Consider the following 21287-nt stretch of genomic DNA (forward strand, 5'->3'; position numbering starts at 1 on the left):
TGCGCTAATAGGAAACTTTGGTCCTCTCCGGCCACCGTGGCGGCAATATGGCTGCGCCCATGGAGAAGAAGGCGCATTCCAGAGCAAAGAGAGCCGACCCCAGCTCGCTCGCTCGCTCATGGACCGCAGCGCGGAGTTCGGCCGGTGGAAGGCGCAGAGTCTGAGCAAGGCGGACCTTAGCCGCAAGGGCAGCGTGGACGAGGACGCGGTGGAGGTGGTGGAGCTCCTGAACTCGCGGGAAGAGTTTTTCACCACCAGCTCCTGCGCAGGGCGCATCCTCCTTCTGGACGGGGTGAGGCCCGGGCCGGCGGAGGCTTTGCAAGGCTAATGCGTCCTCCGGGTGATGGTGGAGCTAGCTTAAGTGGCGAAGGCTGGGGAATTGGGTTTACAGAGCGCTGGAGGAGCTCGAGTCTCCAGTCCCTTCGGTCGCGCTCGCCCTCGAGCCGCGATAACCCAGTCACTGTCGCTGTGAGATGGGCGCCCGAAGGTTAAAGGGTCGCTGCCCCCTGGTGGCCGGCGTCATTATTGCAGCCCTGGGCATTTTTAGCTCAAAATGAAACAGTACTGTAGATTCATGATCAAAGCCCCTAGCTGCACGCTCTCATCCTCTTCCTGTCCCACGAACACAGGATAACTAGACAACACCGACTGCATAGGATGTTGAGCGAGTGAAATAGGATAATTTATTTCCAACATTTCTCATCGTGCCTGGTTAAAAGTCGCTAGGTCCCGCTTGGTTCATCGCTTACTGAAAGTCCCAGATTAGCGAGGTCTGTTCATGTTTATATTGCTTCCACCACTCCCGTTCTGTTCATGGACACTCTTGCTCACAAGTTAGCTGCCCGCACCTCTTCTACAACTGTCCTGCCTGGGTTTTTTCAGACGAGCCTCCAAAACACTGTTGTCTCTTCTCCAAGCCATGTTTCACAACACATTCATATGTATATGCATATAAGGTATACATACACATATGTGTATATTTATAAATGTATAAATATATGTATATACTATATGTAAAATATCTATAATGAAAATATATTATGATTATACATAATATAATCATAATAGAATATGATATATATTTTCCTTTTTAAGCAGAATTTACTTTAGAAAATCCAAATTTATATTGTTCTGTAGCCTGCAATCCTTTCCTCATTTTAACCAGCTGCCAAGATTGAACTATTTTCTTTAGTTACTTGTCTTTGTCTTGTTCGTGTTCTTCATTTAGGAGTGGCAGAATACTGAGAACAGAACTTAGGGTCTCGATCACGCTCAGCAAACCCTCTACCACTGAGTGACACTTCCAGCCTCCTCCCTACCTTTTGTTTTTTTTAACCTTCTAAAACAGGATCTTTCAAAGCTGCGTAGACCAATCTTGAACACATTTAATAGACCAAGAACTCCTGGAACCTGTGATCCTCCTGCCTCAGCTTCTGGAGTAGCTGTCCTATAATGCTTCCCCTATATCTACATAGCTGAGACACGACTCTCCAAGCTCCACTGTTATGCCAGACACAGAAAGAGGTGCAGACAAGCACAGTGCCCACTTAAGAGTGGCTGTGCATTCTGAGTTGTCATAGGATGCTTTCTGAACCTCGTCTAGTTTATGTATCTTATATTTGGTGGCTATTTATTTTTACTCTGCTTTATTAGAAAAGAAGGAAAGTGAAAAAAAAAATCAGGGTGGGGAAAACATAGGTAAGCCAGAGATGTTCCAAGTCATGGTGTGAGATTGTGTACATTTGCTAAGCATAAGCCACTCATTTGGCTCGGAGGTTATTTATAACAGCCAGCCCATGTTACTAGAGCCTCACTATGAAAACCCGTCATTCAGGGCCCACGCTTCCCCGACCAGCTCCCAGAGGAGCCTCCAGAGCTTTGTATGCGTGGTTATTGTAGAGATTCAGTGGTCTTCATGTGTGTGGTTTCCTGCCCTCCCTTTGCAAAATCTGAGGGAAGGATCTGTATATACCTATTAGAATCTGAGGGAAGGATCTGTATATACCTATTAGAATCTGAGGGAAGGATCTGTGTATACCTATTAGAATCTGAGGGAAGGATCTGTGTATACCTATTAGAATCTGAGGGAAGGATCTGTGTATACCTATTAGAATCTGAGGGAAGGATCTGTGTATACCTATTAGAATCTGAGGGAAGGATCTGTGTATACCTATTAGAATCTGAGGGAAGGATCTGTATATACCTATTAGAATCTGAGGGAAGGATCTGTGTATACCTATTAGAATCTGAGGGAAGGATCTGTGTATACCTATTAGAATCTGAGGGAAGGATCTGTGTATACCTATTAGAATCTGAGGGAAGGATCTGTGTATACCTATTAGAATCTGAGGGAAGGATCTGTGTATACCTATTAGAATCTGAGGGAAGGATCTGTGTATACCTATTAGAATCTGAGGGAAGGATCTGTGTATACCTATTAGAATCTGAGGGAAGGATCTGTGTATACCTATTAGAATCTGAGGGAAGGATCTGTGTATACCTATTAGAATCTGAGGGAAGGATCTGTGTATACCTATTAGAATCTGAGGGAAGGATCTGTGTATACCTATTAGAATCTGAGGGAAGGATCTGTGTATACCTATTAGAATCTGAGGGAAGGATCTGTGTATACCTATTAGAATCTGAGGGAAGGATCTGTGTATACCTATTAGAATCTGAGGGAAGGATCTGTGTATACCTATTAGAATCTGAGGGAAGGATCTGTGTATACCTATTAGAATCTGAGGGAAGGATCTGTGTATACCTATTAGAATCTGAGGGAAGGATCTGTGTATACCTATTAGAATCTGAGGGAAGGGTCTGTGTATACCTATTAGAATCTGAGGGAAGGGTCTGTGTATACCTATTAGAATCTGAGGGAAGGATCTGTGTATACCTATTAGAATCTGAGGGAAGGATCTGTGTATACCTATTAGAATCTGAGGGAAGGATCTGTGTATACCTATTAGAATCTGAGGGAAGGATCTGTGTATACCTATTAGAATCTGAGGGAAGGATCTGTGTATACCTATTAGAATCTGAGGGAAGGATCTGTGTATACCTATTAGAATCTGAGGGAAGGATCTGTGTATACCTATTAGAATCTGAGGGAAGGATCTGTGTATACCTATTAGAATCTGAGGGAAGGATCTGTGTATACCTATTAGAATCTGAGGGAAGGATCTGTGTATACCTATTAGAATCTGAGGGAAGGATCTGTGTATACCTATTAGAATCTGAGGGAAGGATCTGTATATACCTATTAGAATCTGAGGGAAGGATCTGTATATACCTATTAGAATCTGAGGGAAGGATCTGTATATACCTATTAGAATTTGCAAAGAAGCAGTGTTTAAGTTGGTGTTGGAATGACAGCCTCTCCAGAGCTTTGACACATTGCTCCTCGCTGCTTTGCATATGCAGTCTACTTGAGGAATCTCAAATACATTTCTATAGTGATGAGGAACATGTGGAAAGGTGTGCCCATCCCAGGCGTCAGCAAATGGTAGGCCTTCCATAGTGTTAGCCACCCTGTTCTACAGGAGGTGCCTTCTCCCTTTTTCATTTTTTTATGAACATATAAGTCCTTCATCCTTTTCTTCCAACAAACCCATGCCCAGAGAGGCTTGTGACCCAGGGTAGGTGTGCTCAGCTGGCATTCATAAGATCTTGGGTTTCATCCCTAGCATCACAACACAAACACAGAAGCAAACCAAAAGCATGCCCGTGTATCTGAAGACACCTGAGTACTTTTACCATTTGAGCCCTAAGTTACTTGAATTGATTTTTCTCCTAGGTTATCTTAACCCAAAATATATTGAATTATTTTTCAGTCATCTTTTTGAGTACTAACTTAAGAATGCCTACCATGTTCCACAATGCAAATGTACTCATCTTGTTAAGTTTTACAGTTGAGTTGTCTGTCATTTTAGAGCGCAGAAGGCTCTGGAGTTCAGAAGCAACACTGCTGCTGGCTGCTGGTCACACACAAACCGTGTGCAAGAGACGATGTGGTAAGTTTTTAAGTTAAAAAGTGATCTTTAGAAATCCACAGTTTAGATGAAGACTAGAACATTCCCTTGTGCGACTGCGATGGCTGAAGATTAGGAAGCCTGGAAAGCTTTTGCGACATCTGCCCGTGGGGTTGTAGGCGGTGACAGTGTGGAAGTATCTGTGTGCCTGCAACTTAGCAGGGAGGCCTCTTCAGCAGCACAGAGGTTAGGGTGGGCACATGGCTCACTGGGTTCAAATCTTACATTCAGCTCTGTTATTTAATAACTTTGCAACCTGGTAAAAACTGTAAAAGAAGAAGGGACTTCACTCTGCCTTGCCAGCTTCAGTGTTGGAAATAAGTGTCTATCATTTACCAGATCCCTTCTGGACACGCTCATGGCTGTGCCCCGTGTGTCTTCTCTGAGCCTGCAGTGTTAAGTGAGCACAGGGAAGGTTGTACCAGGCAGAGACCTTCCCTCCAGGTCCTTGTGGGCATCCAGCCCCATCCTCTGCAGAAATGAGGAAAGGAGAGAAGTGGACACAAAGAGGCGTGGCTGGTTCCAGCATTCTCGTGTAGAATGGGGAGGGCTCCATGCCCTTCATAGGCTCCACAGGAAACTAAGTAAAATAAGCAAAGAATAATGTTTGTAATTAAAATGAGGGCAGAGGACACAGATGTCTCAGACAGAGTGGGTAGTGAGCACTAGAATGTCTAGGAAGCAGAAGGTAGGTGGGAGAACGGGTTGACAGGACAGGGCGGGGCAGGCGCGCCTCATGCTGACCTTTGGTTCCCTCAGATGGCAGCTCTGAAGGGTGCAACCAGCGAAGCTGTTTTGAAGTTTGAACCTTTTATCCTCCATGTGCAATGCCGGACCCTGCAGGACGCACAAACCCTGGTAAGATGTTGAGCTTGCTCTTGAATTGAGATGTCTGTCAATAGAATTAATCTTAAGCTTTAAGCCACCTTTTAAACTTATTTAATGTTGATTGATTCAGCTAATGTTTTGACTTAACTGTTCTCATATGTTTGCTTGGTCTAGCTATTTATGTCAAGTGTTAGGAGTAGGGGCTCCCGCTCATCTCTGGGAAAGTAAAATGAGTACCCACACATGGCCCGCTATCTCCCTCAGCACCCTCATGTGGATTTCACAGTGCTGTGCCTTTGTTTTTCTGGCTGAGTTCTAGAAGAGAGCTCAGAAACTGCATGTTTGAGGTCTCCCTGCTCGCCTGCAGTTTTACTCGATTACATGCAGAGTCGTCTCATTGCAACAGTAATTTAGTAAAACATGAACCACAGAGCATCCGGGTAGAGCTGTGTGCAGTCCTTGCTCACAAGCTGCTCTGAAGAACTCCCCAAAGCGGAGGCTGAAAAGGAAGAAGCGGAGTTAGGCCTGCAGCCGGGAGACAAAGATTCTGAGCAGATTAGAATGTTCCCTGTTTCAGAAGCAAGAAAGGTCTGGTGTATTCATAGAGCAGAAGAAGCAGGCCATAGAGGGGAGGGAGGATGAGGAGAGAGGAAGATGGAGGCCTTTAAGCCAGAAGAGGTCCGGTTCCCTTGTCAGGCAAGGGCTAGCTGCAAAGGCTTGGTGCACTGTACTTTGAGAGCCTAGTTCTGCCACAGTATATTAGGGCTCAGCTGTAGTGTCCTGGAGTGTGGTGGCATGGCCTGAGAGGACACCAAAGAACATGAGAGGGTGACAGAGTCAAAATGTTTTAGCTTCTGAATTAACAGAGTGATGAGGTCGCTCAAGAATTAGACAGCCTGAGGGGAGGAGTGGTGATGAGATCATAGCAGTGCCATAGTGTCACAGCGCCCTAGTGTCACAGCATCATAGTGCCCTAGCACCATAGAGAAGTGTCCAGGCTTCAGACATGCGTCTTATTCTGGATGCCTGTCTGTCATGGATACCATCTCTCTCTGCCTTACAGACAAGCACCTCTCCCCCGCCTCTCTCGTGGCCTTCCTCTGTGAATGCACACCAGTGGCATCTCTTATAAGGTCATCACCCCTGTTGACTTAGGTCCCTACCTTGACGACCTCATTCAGCATTACCAACATAAGGGCCCTTTCTGCAAATGTTGTCGCTGGGGTTAGCACATCACTGATCCCTTGAAAGCCACTTCAGTTCTAACACCAAAATGAGGTTGGTGTTTGTGTAAAAGGCTGCTCTGGAGTATAGACTGGCCTGCAGATGCACATTGGAGAGATGTTAGCATGCACCATTTAAAGCCATGTGCCAGGAAGCAGTCACTGTGGAGAGAGTGAGAGGAAGCAGGAACACTTAGACACGCTTTCAAAGCGTTGGTTGAGACACAGGGCTCCGCAGCCTGCGACTTTGTTTCCCCTAGACTTGGATCAGCCTTGTTCTCATCTTGCTCCAGAGCAAACCACCAGTGCTGCGTCCACAAGCTTTACTTACCGTCCACATCTCAGTGCTGTCTTAGTTAGGGTTCCATTGCTGTAAAGAGCCACCATGACCAAAGCAACTCTTGTAAAGAAAATGTCTAAGCAGGACTGGCTTACAGCTTCAGGGATCCGATTCATTATCCTGGTGAGAAGCATGGCAGCATTCGGACAGATGTAGTACTGGAGAGGGATCTGAGAGCTCTACACCTTGATTCTTCTGCCGGCAGCCAGGAGGAAACTGTTCTGTATTGGGTGGAGCCCAAGTATAGGAAACCTCAAAGCCCACCCCACAGTGACACACTTCCTCCAATAAGGCCACACTTCCTAGTAGTACCACTCCCTGTGGGCCAAGCATCCAAAAAACAGGCTCAGGGAGCCACACCTATTCAAACCTCCACACCACGGGCCCAGGTCCAGTTCCCAGTGCTAATCCCAGTGGAGCCCGGATGCATTCTCCTGGGCCAAAGCTGTGGTGGAAGTCTAACATGCTGACTGCAGGTTAGAGCTCACTGCAGTAGAGCACAATTGTGCCCTGCCTGTGAGCACATTCAGTGTTGCCCAGCCTGTCAGGTACCAGAGAAGAGTAGAGAGGGCCTGTGGTGTCTCCCCATAGTTGGTATTTATTCCAGGGGAGGGAGACGAGCAGTCAGAAGACAGATGGTTTCTCACTGGGGTAAGTGCTGTTTACGGCATGGTCAGGGCACTGTGCTAGAGAGCAGTGGGGAGGAGCTCCAAGCCCATCTGTGGCTGTGGCTTTCTTCAGGACTGGAAAGGATGCTAAGGGAACTTTCTCCTTTCTTAGAGAAAGCACTTCATTTGTTTGAAGTTTGCTTCTGTCTAGCATGGTTTGGTCATCAGCCCTAGTTTGCGGTCACTAGCCAGAGCCTGTTTTACCGTCTGTTGGTGACATTTCCAAGGCTGCTCTTGGGGTGTGTGTAACAGGCATTGTGATGGCTTTGAAGCGCAGTCCACACAGCCCAGCACATCAGTGGGTTTGCAGTTATCTGTTTCTGCCACCGGTGGTACTCAGCTGAGGGGCTGGCTTGTTGGCACACCAGAACCTAGGGTGCTATGCTTTCTTACAGCACTCAGTGGCAATTGATTCTGGCTTCAGGAACTCTGGCATCACCGTGGGAAAGCGAGGGAAGACCATGCTGGTAAGGTGCCATTGGCAGGAACACTTCTGTAACCGCTGTCTTTTCTACCTGCGCCCCAGTTCCCAAATAAGGACTCTGAGAATTATTCATGAGTAAATGCCTAGGCAAGTTTGAGCTTGTTCCTGTTAGCTCACAATTCATCTATCCTGTTTAAGACTCGTTACCACTCCTCAGCTTCCTGTGTCCAACTTCCTAGAGTCCAGGTGGTGTCTTCCTGCCTGACTATCTCCCAGCATTCCCCTCTCTGTGTCCAGATGCCCCACCCTCTAACCCTGCATCAGCTTACTGGCCATCAGTTTTTTATTGACAGGTGATGCTTCCACACAGTACAGAGACTCTCTCGACACAGTTCGGTGAGTCTGACATGAACAAGATTGCTGGGACTGTCTGTTAGCACTCCTGCCAATTCCCTCCTTCTCAGCATTCCTTACCGTTGTCTGGACCCTGGGAAAAGTGGACAGGCCCCTCCCTAAATATGAAATCCAGACTTTGGATTCATATCCGAATCCCTGCTTTAAACCACACTCTCTGCTTACTTTGAACCTGTTCCTTGCTCTACTGGCCTCATCCTGAGACATCCGGGATGATGGGATAAATATGGTTGTGCTGTGTAGAGAGATTCATATGCATCAAGTCTTTCATATCGATAATCTCTGTCCACAGCTGTGCTTCATAAGCACGTGTGAGCTCCGTAATGCCTGCATCTGTTGTCTCCTCAGAGCTCACACAGATCATTACCCTTGAACCAAGTCCAGCCTGTGGGGAGCAGTTCACTCTACCCTCTGATGAATGATTGCACACAGCTTGCTGTGTATCACTGCATCTAAACTGAGTAGTAACAAACATACTGTGTGATCTGCAAAATCAAGCAAATTTCCCTTCACAGAGAATGTGTGCCAGCCCTTGACCTAGATGACCCCAGGGTCCTTACAGCCTACCCCCGTCCTTTCCTGGCCAAGCCGACCCACAGTAATTTTGCCCAGTTCTGATCTCTGTGGTATTTGCTGTTCACACAGCACAGGCTATAGCTGAACATTGTCAAATTCCTGCTATTCTAGATCCCTCCACTCTTTCTATTTTTAAGAAAGAGCCTATTTCCCAAATAGAGGTGGCTTTCAAAGAACTTAAAGCATGACTAAATAGTAAGTCAAAGTCTTCACTCTGTAACATATCAGGGGGAAAGTTCACACGTTTCTTTATCTTTCTCTCCATTTTTCCCTGTTTCCAGTTAGTCACTGGTCTGATCGTATCTGCCTCTGTGCCTTTGCCAGCCAGGCCCTGCACCCTGGCCCTGGTCCTGAGCCAGCACCCACATCTATCTCCTTATTTCTAAGATTGTCTCTTGACAGGCTTCTGTGAGGTCTCCTTCAGCCCTTCCAGTCTCTGACCAGTATTGCCAGAATCTCTCCTTTAAAACACAACCAGGGTCTCCCAAGCTTTTCCCTGATACTCACAGCCTTAAACTCTGTGTATGTGTGTGTGTGTGTATGTGTGTGTGTGTGTGTGTGTGTGTGTGTGTGTATGTATGTGTGTGTGATGTTCCAGCCAGGTAATCTGTTCTGCCGATGTTGCTGCTCTGACTAGAACATCCACTGTTTTTATGTCTGATGAAATTGTCCTTGTCCCTGGAAATACCACTCCAATGCCTGCTTTGGTGTGGAGCTGAGCCTCAGACTTCACCAAAGCATCTGTCATATTCTGCTCCAATGTATATGGAGTTCTGTAGGCTTCTTATATGTTCATGGGCATCTCTTTCTTTAGGTTAGGGAAGTTTTCTTCTATAATTTTGTTGAAGATATTTACTGGTCCTTTAATTGGGGAATCTTTCCTCTCTTTTATGCCTATTATCCTTAGGTTTTGTCTTCTCATTGTGTCCTGGATTTCCTGGATGTTTTGGATTAGTAGCTATTTGCATTTTGCATTTCTTTGGTTTTTGTGTCAATGTTTTCTATGGTATCTTCTGCACCTGAGATTCTCTCTTCTGTCTCTTGTATTCTGTTGGTGATGCTTGTGTCTATGACTCCTGATCTCTTTCCTAGGTTTAGTATCTCCAGGGTTGTCTCTCTTTGTGATTTCTTTATTGTTTCTATTTCCATATTTAGATCCTAGATAGTTTTGTTCAGTTCTTTCACCTGTTTGGTTGTATTTTCCTGTAATTCTTTAAGGGATTTTTGTGTTTAAGGTCTTCTACCTGTTTACCTGTGTTCTCTTGTATTTCTTTAAGGGGGTTATTTATGTCCTTCTTAAATTCCTCTATCATCATCATGAGATGTGATTTTAAATCAGAGTCTTGCTTTTCTGGTGTGTTGGGGTAACCAGGGTTTACTTTGGTGGGAGAACTGGGTTCTGATGATGCCAAATAGTCTTGGTTTCTGTTGCTTATGTTCTTGCCCTTACCTCTCGCCATCTGGTCATCTCTGGTGTTAGCTGGTCTTGCTGTCTTTGACTGCAGCTTGTCCCTCCTGCAAGCCTGTTTGTCAGTACTCCTGGGAGACCAGATATCTCCAGGAGGAATTTGGGTATGAAGAACTGTGACACAGGGTCAGCTCTGGGGTGCAGACAGAAACCAGAAGGATCCTGTCCTCAGCTGTTCCTTGGTTCCTGTGTCCTGATGTATCTGGGAAGGTCCCTCTTGGGCCAGGAGTTTGAGCAGAAGTGGTGGTCTTACCTGTGCTTGCAGGTGTGTCAGCACTCCTGGAAGACCAGCTCTCTCCTGGCAGTATTTGTGGCACAGGCTTAGCTCTGGGCACAGACGGAAACTGGAAGCAGCATCTGTCATGATATTAGCATGTTTCATTTGTGAGTGTGCACACATACAAGGATTCATGTGCTTCTTCTGTCAGTTGTTTATTTCTAAACATGAGCTCTTGGAGGCAGGAACCAGGCTTTTCTCAGCTACTGGGAAGCTAGGCAAGATCCATTACATGAGTTTCTGTCCTTCAATGCAAGTGGGCTTTGTTTGTTTTGTTTAGTTTGCTTCTGTGCTTACCCTGTACCCAGCTTTGGGACGCACAGGGATGGGCTGACTGTTTTCGCGACAGTTGCTGAGCTCACAGCCTCATATCCCTGAGGAGGCAGCTGTGCTGCATGGTGGAGGAAGCAGAGCTTCCTGATTGCTGTCCTCAGCTCACGCAGATGCTCCAAGACACTCTCATGTTCCCTTGAGGCCTCTGTTGATGTGCCATCTATTTCTGTTCTTTAAATCATGTGCTAAAGCTTCTAAGCCATAGTGAGATTGAAACTGTACAAAGTTATTAAATTCTTTGATATCATCTCCTTCTCTGAAAAAGGATGTGTAGACTGTCCTTGCAGATGTCTGTTTCATCTCCTTTGGTTGGTTTGAGGTTGATAAATTCCATGAAGTCAAGGGCCTACATGCTGTAACAGGAGTTAACTGTTCGAACCGAACCCTGACTGGGACTTGACTCAACTTCAGAGGCTCTGTTCTTCACGTCTAAACTCCTAACTATTCCAGGCTGTGCGGAGTACACATGGATTGGAAGTCCCATTAACCCACAAGGGAAAGCTGATGGTAACAGAGGAGTATATCGAGTTCCTGTTAACCATAGCAAATCAGAAAATGGAGGAAAACAAGAGAAGAATTGGGAGGTACAGTTAATTATTTCTTCCCATGTTACTCGTATCTGCCTACATCATACTTGGAATTGGGGAGCATGTCCTTGTAGTCCAGACTGCTTATATAATCATCTCTGTCCTACGGAGGAAAGGAAGGTAACTGAGGTCTGCAGTGGAACTAGAGCCACTGAGATGGGCGCTCCATGATTGCAGAAGGAGGCTTTGCAGAGTAGGTAGAGGTGACCACCAGTACCACTGCTAAAGAGAGAGTCTGACAGCAGTGGGGACAGCTTGAGGGGAGTTGTGCACGCTGCCTTCTCCTTTCACTCTGACAGCGTCTTAGACCCCAGGCTAGTCCAACAACCAGCTGTTGTCATGGAGAAAATCTGGAATTGCCTTGCTGGTCAACTAGGAAGGAGACTAGATTCCAATGCACATCTTTCTACTGTGGCTCTCCAGTTGGACCTGCTGGCAAATGAATGAACATATGGTGCCCTTCAAACAGAGTTTCTATAGATGTTGCCTGCCTTCTGTGTACAAGCAGTGCCACTCAAGTCCCCTAAGCAAGCTGTGTCTGTGTGTATGTGTGTGTGCATGACTGTGTATGTGTGTGTACATCTGTGTGCATGACTGTGTATGTGTGTGCACATCTGTGTGCATGACTGTGTACGTGTGTGCACATCTGTGTGCATGACTGTGTATATGTGTGCATGTATGTATATGTGTGAGTGCATGTGTGTATGCATGCATGTGTGTGTGTGTGCATGAGTGTGTGTGGGAAGTATGAGTGGATATGCATGTGTGTATATGTGTAAGTGCATGTGTGAGCATGACTGGGTGTGTGGGGTGAATGGGTTTGCATGTGTGCTGCATGAGTGTGTATGTGTATGTACATGTGTGTGTGTGTGTGTGTGAGAGAGAGAGAGAGAGCGAGCCAAAGCACACTGTTGTAGAGGTCAGATGACAACTTTGTGAATTACATGATTTTGAAGATGACGTTCACACCATCAGGCCTGGGTGACAACTTCTTTTGCCTACTGGGCCATCTCACTGTGGCTCACCAGTACAAGTTGTACATTTCCAAGTTACAGAGCGATGGACATTTTTATGTAACTTCCCTTGTTCTTTCTCCCCACACGTTTAGAAGTCTCACATTCCCTCATTGCCTAAGTACCTCTCGGTCAGTCTTTTTTCTTTCCATCTGCATTGCCTCTCTATTCAAGACCTGTAAAGCAGCCCCTCGGGCTGGTCTCAGTGCACGATGTAGACAGGATGTCTGTCTGTCTGTCTTCATGTTAGTGGGTCTCTGCATTGATGTCAGAGTCATGTCTTTATACTGGAGAAGAGCCCGTGGCTTGGCTTGCCTGCCTGAACCCCCTAACTACCTCGAGATGTCCAACTGCAGCTAAGACAAAGGTGCCAGTGACAGCAGTGGGACCTAGTCTCTACAGCAGCCCGGGTTCAACCCTGTCCCACCAAGTCACTCAGCCCTGGTCTGTCAAGTCACTCTTGTATTTTGATTGTGTCATCAGTAACTTAGGGGAAATGCCACCTCAAAGAAGAGTTGCCTGCATCATTAAATAGCGTGTACTTCATGGTAGGCTTCGGCACCTGCTGTGGACTCAGAACAGGGAGCCCTTCCTCCTTTGTCACTCACAACTCAGAAGGCTAGAATTCCTGGAGTTCCTGAAGCCTCCCCTAGGGAGCTGTGTGACCTGCACCAGACTGGAGTGGGGGCTGGGGCAGCTGACTCCTTACCACAGTGCTCATCTCAGCACGCAGCCTGCAGGTCCTGGTTTAGGAAAATTGATGACAAATCCTGCCACAAAGCATGGACAATCTACCCAAAGCAAAGCCTTCATGAAGGCAGCTGGCACCTGCAGACATGATCTGCGCACGGACACCCACCGCCACAGAGCTTACTGTCCGCCAGGTAGACTGGGCTGTGGGAGTGGGGTACAATACCACAGGAAGCAGCAGCTCAGTTTCTCGCATTTTCTGCCCTGAATTCCAACAAGTTTATAAATATAGCACAAGATCAACTAACTCTACACCTGGCAAAGTTAATTGAGCCTCGCTCACCAACCATAAAATCAAATTATGAGTTAAATCCATTGACTCAAAAATGTGTTTTGAGATGATAGTTTGCATGCCGCTATCAAGAGAGCAGGCTCATCACATAAAATCAGGGAAAAATTAAAGAAGGGTAAAAGTGTCTTAAGATCCTGATTACAAGAATACGTGTGGATTCAGAGTGTGCGAGCAAATTAGGGCTCCTTGGGGAGCAGCCAGATGCAGGCACAGAACTCCTGATCCTAGGAGAGAAAGGGCCGTCAGCCACGGGCGGGTACGGGGAGGGACATATCTCTCAAAGAATTTGGAAGCCTCAGCCCAACAAGTAACAGTTGATCAACCACAAATAGCTTAGCAGCATGACAAAGTTGAGTTAAAGTACTTAAAAATATTTGTGTATGTATGTGTTATTTGTGCACATATGTGTATATAGGTATGATGCATGAGTGTATGGCATATGCACATGTGATAGGTATGTATACATATGGGTGAGTGTGAAGTATGTTTGTCTGGTCACATGTGGCATATATGTGAGACTGGTGTATGTGTATATCGTGTATGTGCACATGTGTGCAAACTTATGTATGTGTATGATATATGTATGTGATACCTGCAGATGAGTGCAGATATGTGTGTGTGGTATGTGTGTGGGAGTGTGGGGAAGGGTAGGTGTGTGTGGTACCTGTGTGCAAGTTTACATATGTGTAAAGCCCTGTGTCCTGCCCTGTCACTCTTTACCTTATCCCCTTGAGACAGGGCTCCTCACTCAGCCTGGTCCTAGGGTGGTGTCAGGAAGTCCCAGCAGGCAGCCCTCTGGGCTCTGCAGCTCACAGACCACTCATGAGCCTTTTACACGGGTGCCAGGATCTGAAGTCCGGTCCTCATGCTGTCGCAGCAAGCGCTGTTACCACCAAGCTGTCTCCTCGTGCCCTAAACTAGTCTTAGTAGAGAAAAGGTCTTGTCCTGTTCATGCTTGTGAAGAGTACTTCCCACGCCTGCTTCTCTGTGGGAAGGGACTCAACCAACAGAACAGCTGAGAGCCTGCAGTGTCTGGAGCCAGGCAGGACAGTCCAGGGAGCAGGGAGCATGGCCTGCTTTGTAAAGAGCCAATCTGGAGACTGGAAGAGACAGGGACTGACAGACACTGTAGATATTTCATACTTAACAACTTCCAGGTGGAAAGCTCCAAATTTGGAGGTCTGCCTCTGACTACAAGAGGAAGGGTTTCGCTGTCTGTTAGCAGAAGGTTAAGACCTGGATCCCACAGAGCCATGTGGCCCTGAGTAGAAAGAAATTAACCATGTTCTTCTTTTCATCAGCTGTGTAATAAAATATTAAATAAAACAGAATAAAGGGCTGAATATATTGGCATATAATATTGTTAAGAATAAAGAAATCAGAAAGGCAATGTAATTGAGTCTGTTTCCAGTGGTTGAATTTTTTTTTTTTTATCTTTTTTACTGTGGTAAAATATATGTAACAGAAATTTACCATTGTAACCAATGGCATTGCGTGCATTCACATGATTAGTAACCATCACCATCCACCTTCAGAACCTTCATCCTCCTGAACAGAAACTACATCCTCTGAGCACCAGCCACTCTCGGAACACCCCGTTCTCTGTGTGTGTGCACCAGACTCTGTCCTGTTGTGTAGCTGCTGTCTCTGTACTCTGTTGTGTAGCTGCTGTCCCTGTCCTGTTGTGTAGCTGCTGTCTCTGTACTCTGTTGTGTAGCTGCTGTCTCTGTCCTGTTGTATAGCTGCTGTCTCTGTACTCTGTTGTGTAGCTGCTGTCTCTGTACTCTGTTGTGTAGCTGCTGTCTCTGTCCTGTTATATAGCTGCTGTCTCTGTACTCTGTTGTGTAGCTGCTGTCTCTGTACTCTGTTGTGTAGCTGCTGTCTCTGTACTCTGTTGTGTAGCTGCTGTCTCTGTACTCTGTTGTGTAGCTGCTGTCTCTGTCCTGTTGTGTAGCTGCTGTCTCTGTACTCTGTTGTGTAGCTGCTGTCTCTGTCTTATTGTGTAGCTGCTGTCTCTGTACTCTGTTGTGTAGCTGCTGTCTCTGTACTCTGTTGTGTAGCTGCTGTCTCTGTTCTGTTGTGTAGCTGCTGTCTCTGTCCTGTTGTATAGCTGCTGTCTCTGTACTCTGTTGTGTAGCTGCTGTCTCTGTACTCTGTTGTGTAGCTGCTGTCTCTGTACTCTGTTGTGTAGCTGCTGTCTCTGTCCTGTTGTGTAGCTGCTGTCTCTGTACTCTGTTGTGTAGCTGCTGTCTCTGTACTCTGTTGTGTAGCTGCTGTCTCTGTCCTATTGTGTAGCTGCTGTCTCTGTACTCTGTTGTATAGCTGCTGTCTCTGTCCTGTTGTGTAGCTGCTATCTCTGTCCTGTTGTGTAGCTGCTGTCTCTGTCCTGTTGTGTAGCTGCTGTCTCTGTCCTGTTGTGTAGCTGCTGTCTCTGTTGTGATGTGGTGGAAGGAGCTGAATATTTAGCAGAAGGGAAGCAGCAGGCAGAGATGGAAACAAGGTGCTCAACTAGACATGGCGTCTGCATGGCTGACTTCACCTGTGAGTGCTGCTCTTAAAGAGTTGAAAACATAGTTTTACAGCGATGAAGGCAAAGAAAGGTGTAGTCGGTTGACTTTATAAGGTTAAAACACGACATTGTCACGCTTCAAAACAGAGGACCGGTTCGAGGATGGTTTCAGTCATTCATTTTCAAAATACTCATATATTTAACCATATATTTAATTCTTTACAGGTTTTATAACTGCCTACAACATGCTGTCAAACGAGAAACCATTTCAAACTCACATTCCAAGATCAAAGAGAGAAATAACCCACTTTGTACTCATAAGAATAGGCAGAGCCAAGGAAAAGCACAGAGCCCATCGACCACTGAAGACAACGGGAGGGAGCTAGAAGACGGTGATGGCCTGGAAATCAGTGCTGCACTCTTCCTGGGAGACGACTGAGGCCTGGCACAGTGTCGTCTCTGGTGCATGGTATAAGGCTGCTCTTTACAAGAGTATCAAGGCTTGCTGAGGGCATCAACCCTACAGGAGGCAAGAGTTAATGTCTCTGTTTTAGAGAAACTTCAGTGTAAATGGCTTTTCAAAGTATCTTTGTATATGTTTGCTCTCTGAAGACTGCTTTTTTAAGCACATTAGGAGTCACTCTACAAATAAACTTAAAGCTTCTTGTGTCTATTTATGTCAAATAGGAAAAGCGAGGTTACTTCTTTTCTGAGGTGGCCTCAGCATCATGAGCATTTGGGTTGGAGCCATGGGAACAACCTCACTCCAACCCTGAGCCTTTCTTACGGAGCAGCTCAGAATTTGCATTTCTTGCCCTGGACAAGTGTCTCCTCTCACTTTGGCCATGTGGGTAAAAGTAACTGATATACATGTCAGTATTTTGTTCAGGGAAATACTTGTGCCTTCTGTCTACTTTGTCTCTCACCACCAGAGCTTGCTGCTAGCAGCTGCTGAGACACATGGGTGTAGCTTTTTCTAAGCTTGCTTGGGCATGATCACCAAGACACAGACATGCACATAAACTAGAACACATGTGCCGGGACAGCTTGAAGGGTCAGGACGTGCGTTCTGACGTCAGAGGGCCTGGAGCAAACCATTCATTTTGTGGGTTTCCATTTCTTCTGCACAAATTCTAACACCTGCTGTGCTCGCACTTGAGGGATGACTGGATCAGATAGGAAGTGAGCATTGACCAGCAGTAGTCTATTGCAGCATTACCATTTTTCCTCATTGAAGGGAAGGTGACTTCATTGTTTTCAAATGTACCAGTCATGAAGATGACATTGACAGCATCAGGGAGCATCATGGGAGCAGAGGCCATCTCTAGCTTTGGCAGCAGGAGCTTGAGGCAACTTGTCACATTGCATCCGTAGTCAGGGAGCCCAGGGGATGGTGCCGCCCACATCAGAATGGATCTTCTTGATTAAACCTCATGAAACAGTCACCAGAGGTATGTCTCCTGGGTGATTCCAAATCTCATCAAATTGAGTAAATTAACTGTCACAAGTTCAACCTTTGTCAGTCAGATGTCCAAACACATTGCTTTTTAAACTTTTATTAGGATGTATTTTATTAGCTCTGGTTATACATCTATGTGCTTGAGTGTGGATATGAACACATATGAACAGTTGCCCATACAGGTCAGAAGTTTGAGAAGCCCTGGCGCAGACAAGTATGATCTGCTTAACACAAACACATCTCCTGAGTCAGGTGATTTCAAATACTGGCAAGCTGGAAACAGAGTAACCGTAACCGTCATCTTTATTTTTCTTAAATATGTAAATAAAGTCGATCAAGTCAGCATTTTAGGAGCCCTTCCTAACAGGCTTATTCCAGATAGCACGAAAAGAAGCCACATGTGCAGAGGCTGTAACAGACCTCCCCTGTAGATTTCTTGTGGATTCCTTAGATGAGCAAGCACCTGTGATACTGTCTACGCTCAAGACAATGCTGTGTTTGCACTCTGGTGAAGGGCATGGCAGGAAGCCCTGGTGCTGTGTGGTGCTGTGTGGCGTGTGCCTTGCACAACTTGCACTCTTGAAACTGCAGCTGCACATTACGTATAAGCATATACAGCTCGCTGCCAGGTAGGGAACTGGGGTAGGGAAAGGAAACTTACAGTCTTAGAATGTCTTGAGCATGGCTTCTGAATTACTGAATAAAATCTAAATGATCTGCCAGGTAAGCAGTCAGAAGGAGTGACAACATGTAAACAGAACAGCCAGCATGGTTACCATGTAGTGGTGGTGGTGGGGGACCCTAGGTAGAGCCACCACGGGGAAGGGACCTGAGCTGCAGTGACTACCCTGGGTTTTAGCCTCTGAACTAGAAGGCATTCTCTGCTTCTCCCTGGGCTAGCCATTCACTGCCCAGGTTTGACTCCTGGTTCCACAAGCTTTGTTTCTGGAGTTCAAGTTATGGCCAAGCAGATACGTTTCATGTGGCTCACAAGAGGGCAAGCTTTCCTAATTGGGTCAAGATTTTAAAGGACAATGAGCTCACAGTTGGAGTAAAACTGCATCTCTAGGGTTTGTTTTGTTTGTCCCCTTTAATTGGAAAACTTGGGTTGTTGGAGGCACACATGACACTCAGCCAGCCACATTCTGGCTGTAACATTTGAAAAGAGTCATCAAGTTCCCCTCAGACCCTTCCCACTGCTAGCTCTCTGACAGACACCTCACTAGTTGGTCCCTGTGGGTGTCAGTCTGTGGTGGCAAGCCCTGGATAGACACTGGAGAGAAACAAACCTGTTACTGTGTTAGTGTATCATAGGACAAAAAGATAAACTGCTACAGTTCCTACGGATGCAAGATCAAAATGCAAAGCCCTTTGTATAACGATGTTTAGGAATTTGAAGATAGCTACCACCAAGAATGAAATCAAGGTTGAGACTTCTCTCTCTCTCTCTCTCTCTCTCTCTCTCTCTCTCTCTCTCTCTCTCTCTCTCTCTCTCTCTTCTTTTGAGATGGTATTTGGTATATTTAGCATTGTCTCTAGTTCATGCAGGCATGGGCCACTACATCCAGTGTATGTGCTAAGAACCAATCAAACCCAAGGCTTTGGTATACACCAGGCAAGCACTCTACCAACAGAGCCACCTCTAACACCATAGAGCAAGATACTCTGAGCATAGGCAACTGCACAGCTCACACACCCAGAAAGCCAGCTCTACATAGTAAGTGGGTGCGTTGAGTTAACAGAGAACAGGTGCCTTGCCCCTAACATGGCAATTTAGCTGTCCTGTCCTCATTATGAAAAGAGGGAGGGCACTGGTTCCTGGAATAAATGCTGGGGGACTCTGAAAAATGACCACTGCCTCTCTCCTGTGATGGAGGCCAGAGTGACTTTAATCGAATTGGAGATGAGGAAATAGATCTGACACTGCTATGTAAGGAATACAATAAAAATATACTCCTACCCCACTGTGGTGCTTTGCACGTATGGGTTGGTCCTAATAGGGATTCAAATAGGTACAAATGTTAATGTGCTAAAACCCAATAAAATAGTTTAATTTCCTAGAATTTTGTCTGTTCTGTTGCAGTAAATATTTCTTGAGGTTTGTATTCCACTTTAGATCATTTAACTCTCAAATAAAAGACCAAAACCTTTATTATAAGCCTTAAAAGCACTAGAGCTGGGCATATACCAACCCTCTGTGCTGTTTTGTCTACTCATCTGTCAGTAGTCCCAAGATATCACTTGCCACATTTCACCTTGGCCGCTCCTGCTCCAACTGGCCCCCCTGACAGCTATGCTCTCAGGATCCACCTACCCCATGGTGCCTTCTTCCTTTTTCCAACCCTCCTCATGCTAGGGAACTGAAGCCCCAGTACCTCTCTTCTGCCCAACTACAGGGTGTAGGCATCTTTATTCAACCAATAGTTTTAAATTAAGGTACAAGGTCTGCACAACAAAAGCTGGTATAAGTGAGAATTGAGGCTCTAGACTTGTCTTGAGGCAACCAGACCTTGGAATACAGAAATTAGCATTTCATTACGTAGCTACAAACCAAACCTCAACAGTGTTCGTCCTTGTGAAATGAGTCATTCATTCATTCAAATAGACTTTGTTTTTTAACAGCACTTCAGGTTTACAGAAAAACAAGGTCACTTGATAGCTGCATAGTATAAGGTAGCCTTTGTCTCTGACTGAATGTGCAATCTCCACATGGTCCCCTCTGTTTGAACCCTTGGTCCTGGGCTGCCCAAATGGTGGCACTGAGGAGGACACAGACCTTCAGGTCCTGGAGCCATGCTGGAAGAGATGGAGTACTGAGTGGGGGTGGGGCAGTTACGGATTACAGCCAGGCCCTGGCTCCCACCCCAGACCTCTAGCCCTTTGCCCCTGGGATGAGAGATGTCGCAGCTACACACCCCAGCCATCACGAAGTCTGCCACATTTCACCAAAGTAAGGTGTGTCCTTTTAGACTGTGAGCCACAAAGGACCTGCCTTCTGCATGTGCTGCCTCCAGACACCTCATCTTCCTGCCAAGAAAATAACCAACACAGACAGCTCTTCTGACAAGATGACAAGATTCCCAGAACCTAGAATTCTAAGACACGCTTTGTGACTAATGGTGCCATGGCCTCTCTGGTTATTTTTCAGCGACCCTTTTTAATTTTTTATATTGAAATCATTTCAAAACTGAAGAAAACTGACACTCTGAGAATCTGCTTGCCCCTCACCCAGGGTGATTATATGTGCCCCTCTCCCATGGAGTCTAGATAGTATACACCCACGTGTATAATCAAGTGCATGGACGCATCTCAGTATATACTCAAGATGTACGGAACTCTGCCTATTCTTTTTGAGGGAGGACCCATTGTGAATGCTCAGGCTATCCTTGCACTCTCTGTATAGCCTTGACTTCTGTCTTAGTCATAGTTCTCTAGTATCACAGAGCTTATGGAATGAATACATACATACATGTGTGTATGAGTGTATGTGTGTGTGTGTGTGTAAATGACTTATAGGCTGCAGTCCATACTAACTCAACAATGGCCAGCTGTGCCTGGGAAGTCCAAGAATAAAGCACTTGCTCAGAGCCAGGAGGCTGGGTGTCTCAGCTGGTCTGTAGAAGCTGGAATCCTGAAGAAGTAGGTTCCAACAGATGTGCTGGCGAGTAGGTGCAAGCAGGCAAAGAAGACCGAACCCTTCCTTCTTCCATTGTCTTATACAGGCCTCCAGCAGAAGGTATGGCCCAGATCGAAGGTGTGCCTTAAGATCTGGATTAAAGGTGTGTGTCTATGTAAATTAAGAGAATGTGTCATCCTACCTCATAATCTGGATCAAAAGCTTGTGTCTTCCAGCCTCAGGATCTAGGTCAAAGGTATGACTCCATTTCTGGATTGTAGTTCATTCCAGATATAATCAAGATGACAAGCTTGAATAGCCATCACAATTTCCTTATTCTCCTGTCTCTATTTTCTGGATGCTGGAATTAAGTGTGTATCATGGCACCCGGTGGTACTTGGAATTGAACAATGCCTCATGGATGCTAGGCAAGCACTCTATGTGGGGGGATATGATCAGGAATCCCTGCGGATACCAAA

General features: G+C 46.0%; 1 protein-coding gene across 3 annotated transcripts; it reads left to right on the forward strand.

The window, feature by feature from the left end:
- Positions 1-26: 26 nt before the first annotated feature.
- On the forward strand, positions 27-19145 carry Tyw3 (tRNA-yW synthesizing protein 3 homolog). Of its 3 annotated transcripts, XM_085835376.1 has the most exons (7): positions 27-292; positions 3933-4013; positions 4791-4889; positions 7486-7557; positions 7868-7910; positions 11033-11166; positions 15959-19145. In XM_085835376.1, exons 1-7 carry the CDS (start codon positions 119-121, stop codon positions 15965-15967), a joined length of 612 nt encoding a protein of 203 aa, XP_085691502.1. In that variant the 5' UTR covers positions 27-118; the 3' UTR covers positions 15968-19145. The 3 variants fall into 3 exon arrangements, with proteins under 3 accessions (XP_085691502.1, XP_021014129.1, XP_029330960.1); XM_021158470.3 differs by lacking the exon at positions 7868-7910; XM_029475100.2 differs by lacking the exons at positions 7486-7557; positions 7868-7910.
- The last annotated feature ends 2142 nt before the right edge of the window (positions 19146-21287 follow it).

Source organism: Mus caroli, unplaced genomic scaffold (assembly GCF_978045245.1).
Source record: "Mus caroli unplaced genomic scaffold, Mus_caroli_1 scaffold_3, whole genome shotgun sequence".
In the NCBI taxonomy this organism is placed as follows: domain Eukaryota; kingdom Metazoa; phylum Chordata; class Mammalia; order Rodentia; family Muridae; genus Mus; species Mus caroli.

Bases quoted from the DNA above. Each gene is read 5' to 3' on its own strand.
- Tyw3 (XM_021158470.3), top strand. From the start codon at position 119: ATGGACCGCAGCGCGGAGTTCGGCCGGTGGAAGGCGCAGAGTCTGAGC. The intron at 7,558-11,032 runs GTAAGGTGCCAT...TAACTATTCCAG, and splicing joins AGCGAGGGAAGACCATGCTG to GCTGTGCGGAGTACACATGG. The intron at 11,167-15,958 runs GTACAGTTAATT...AATTCTTTACAG, and splicing joins AACAAGAGAAGAATTGGGAG to GTTTTATAACTGCCTACAAC.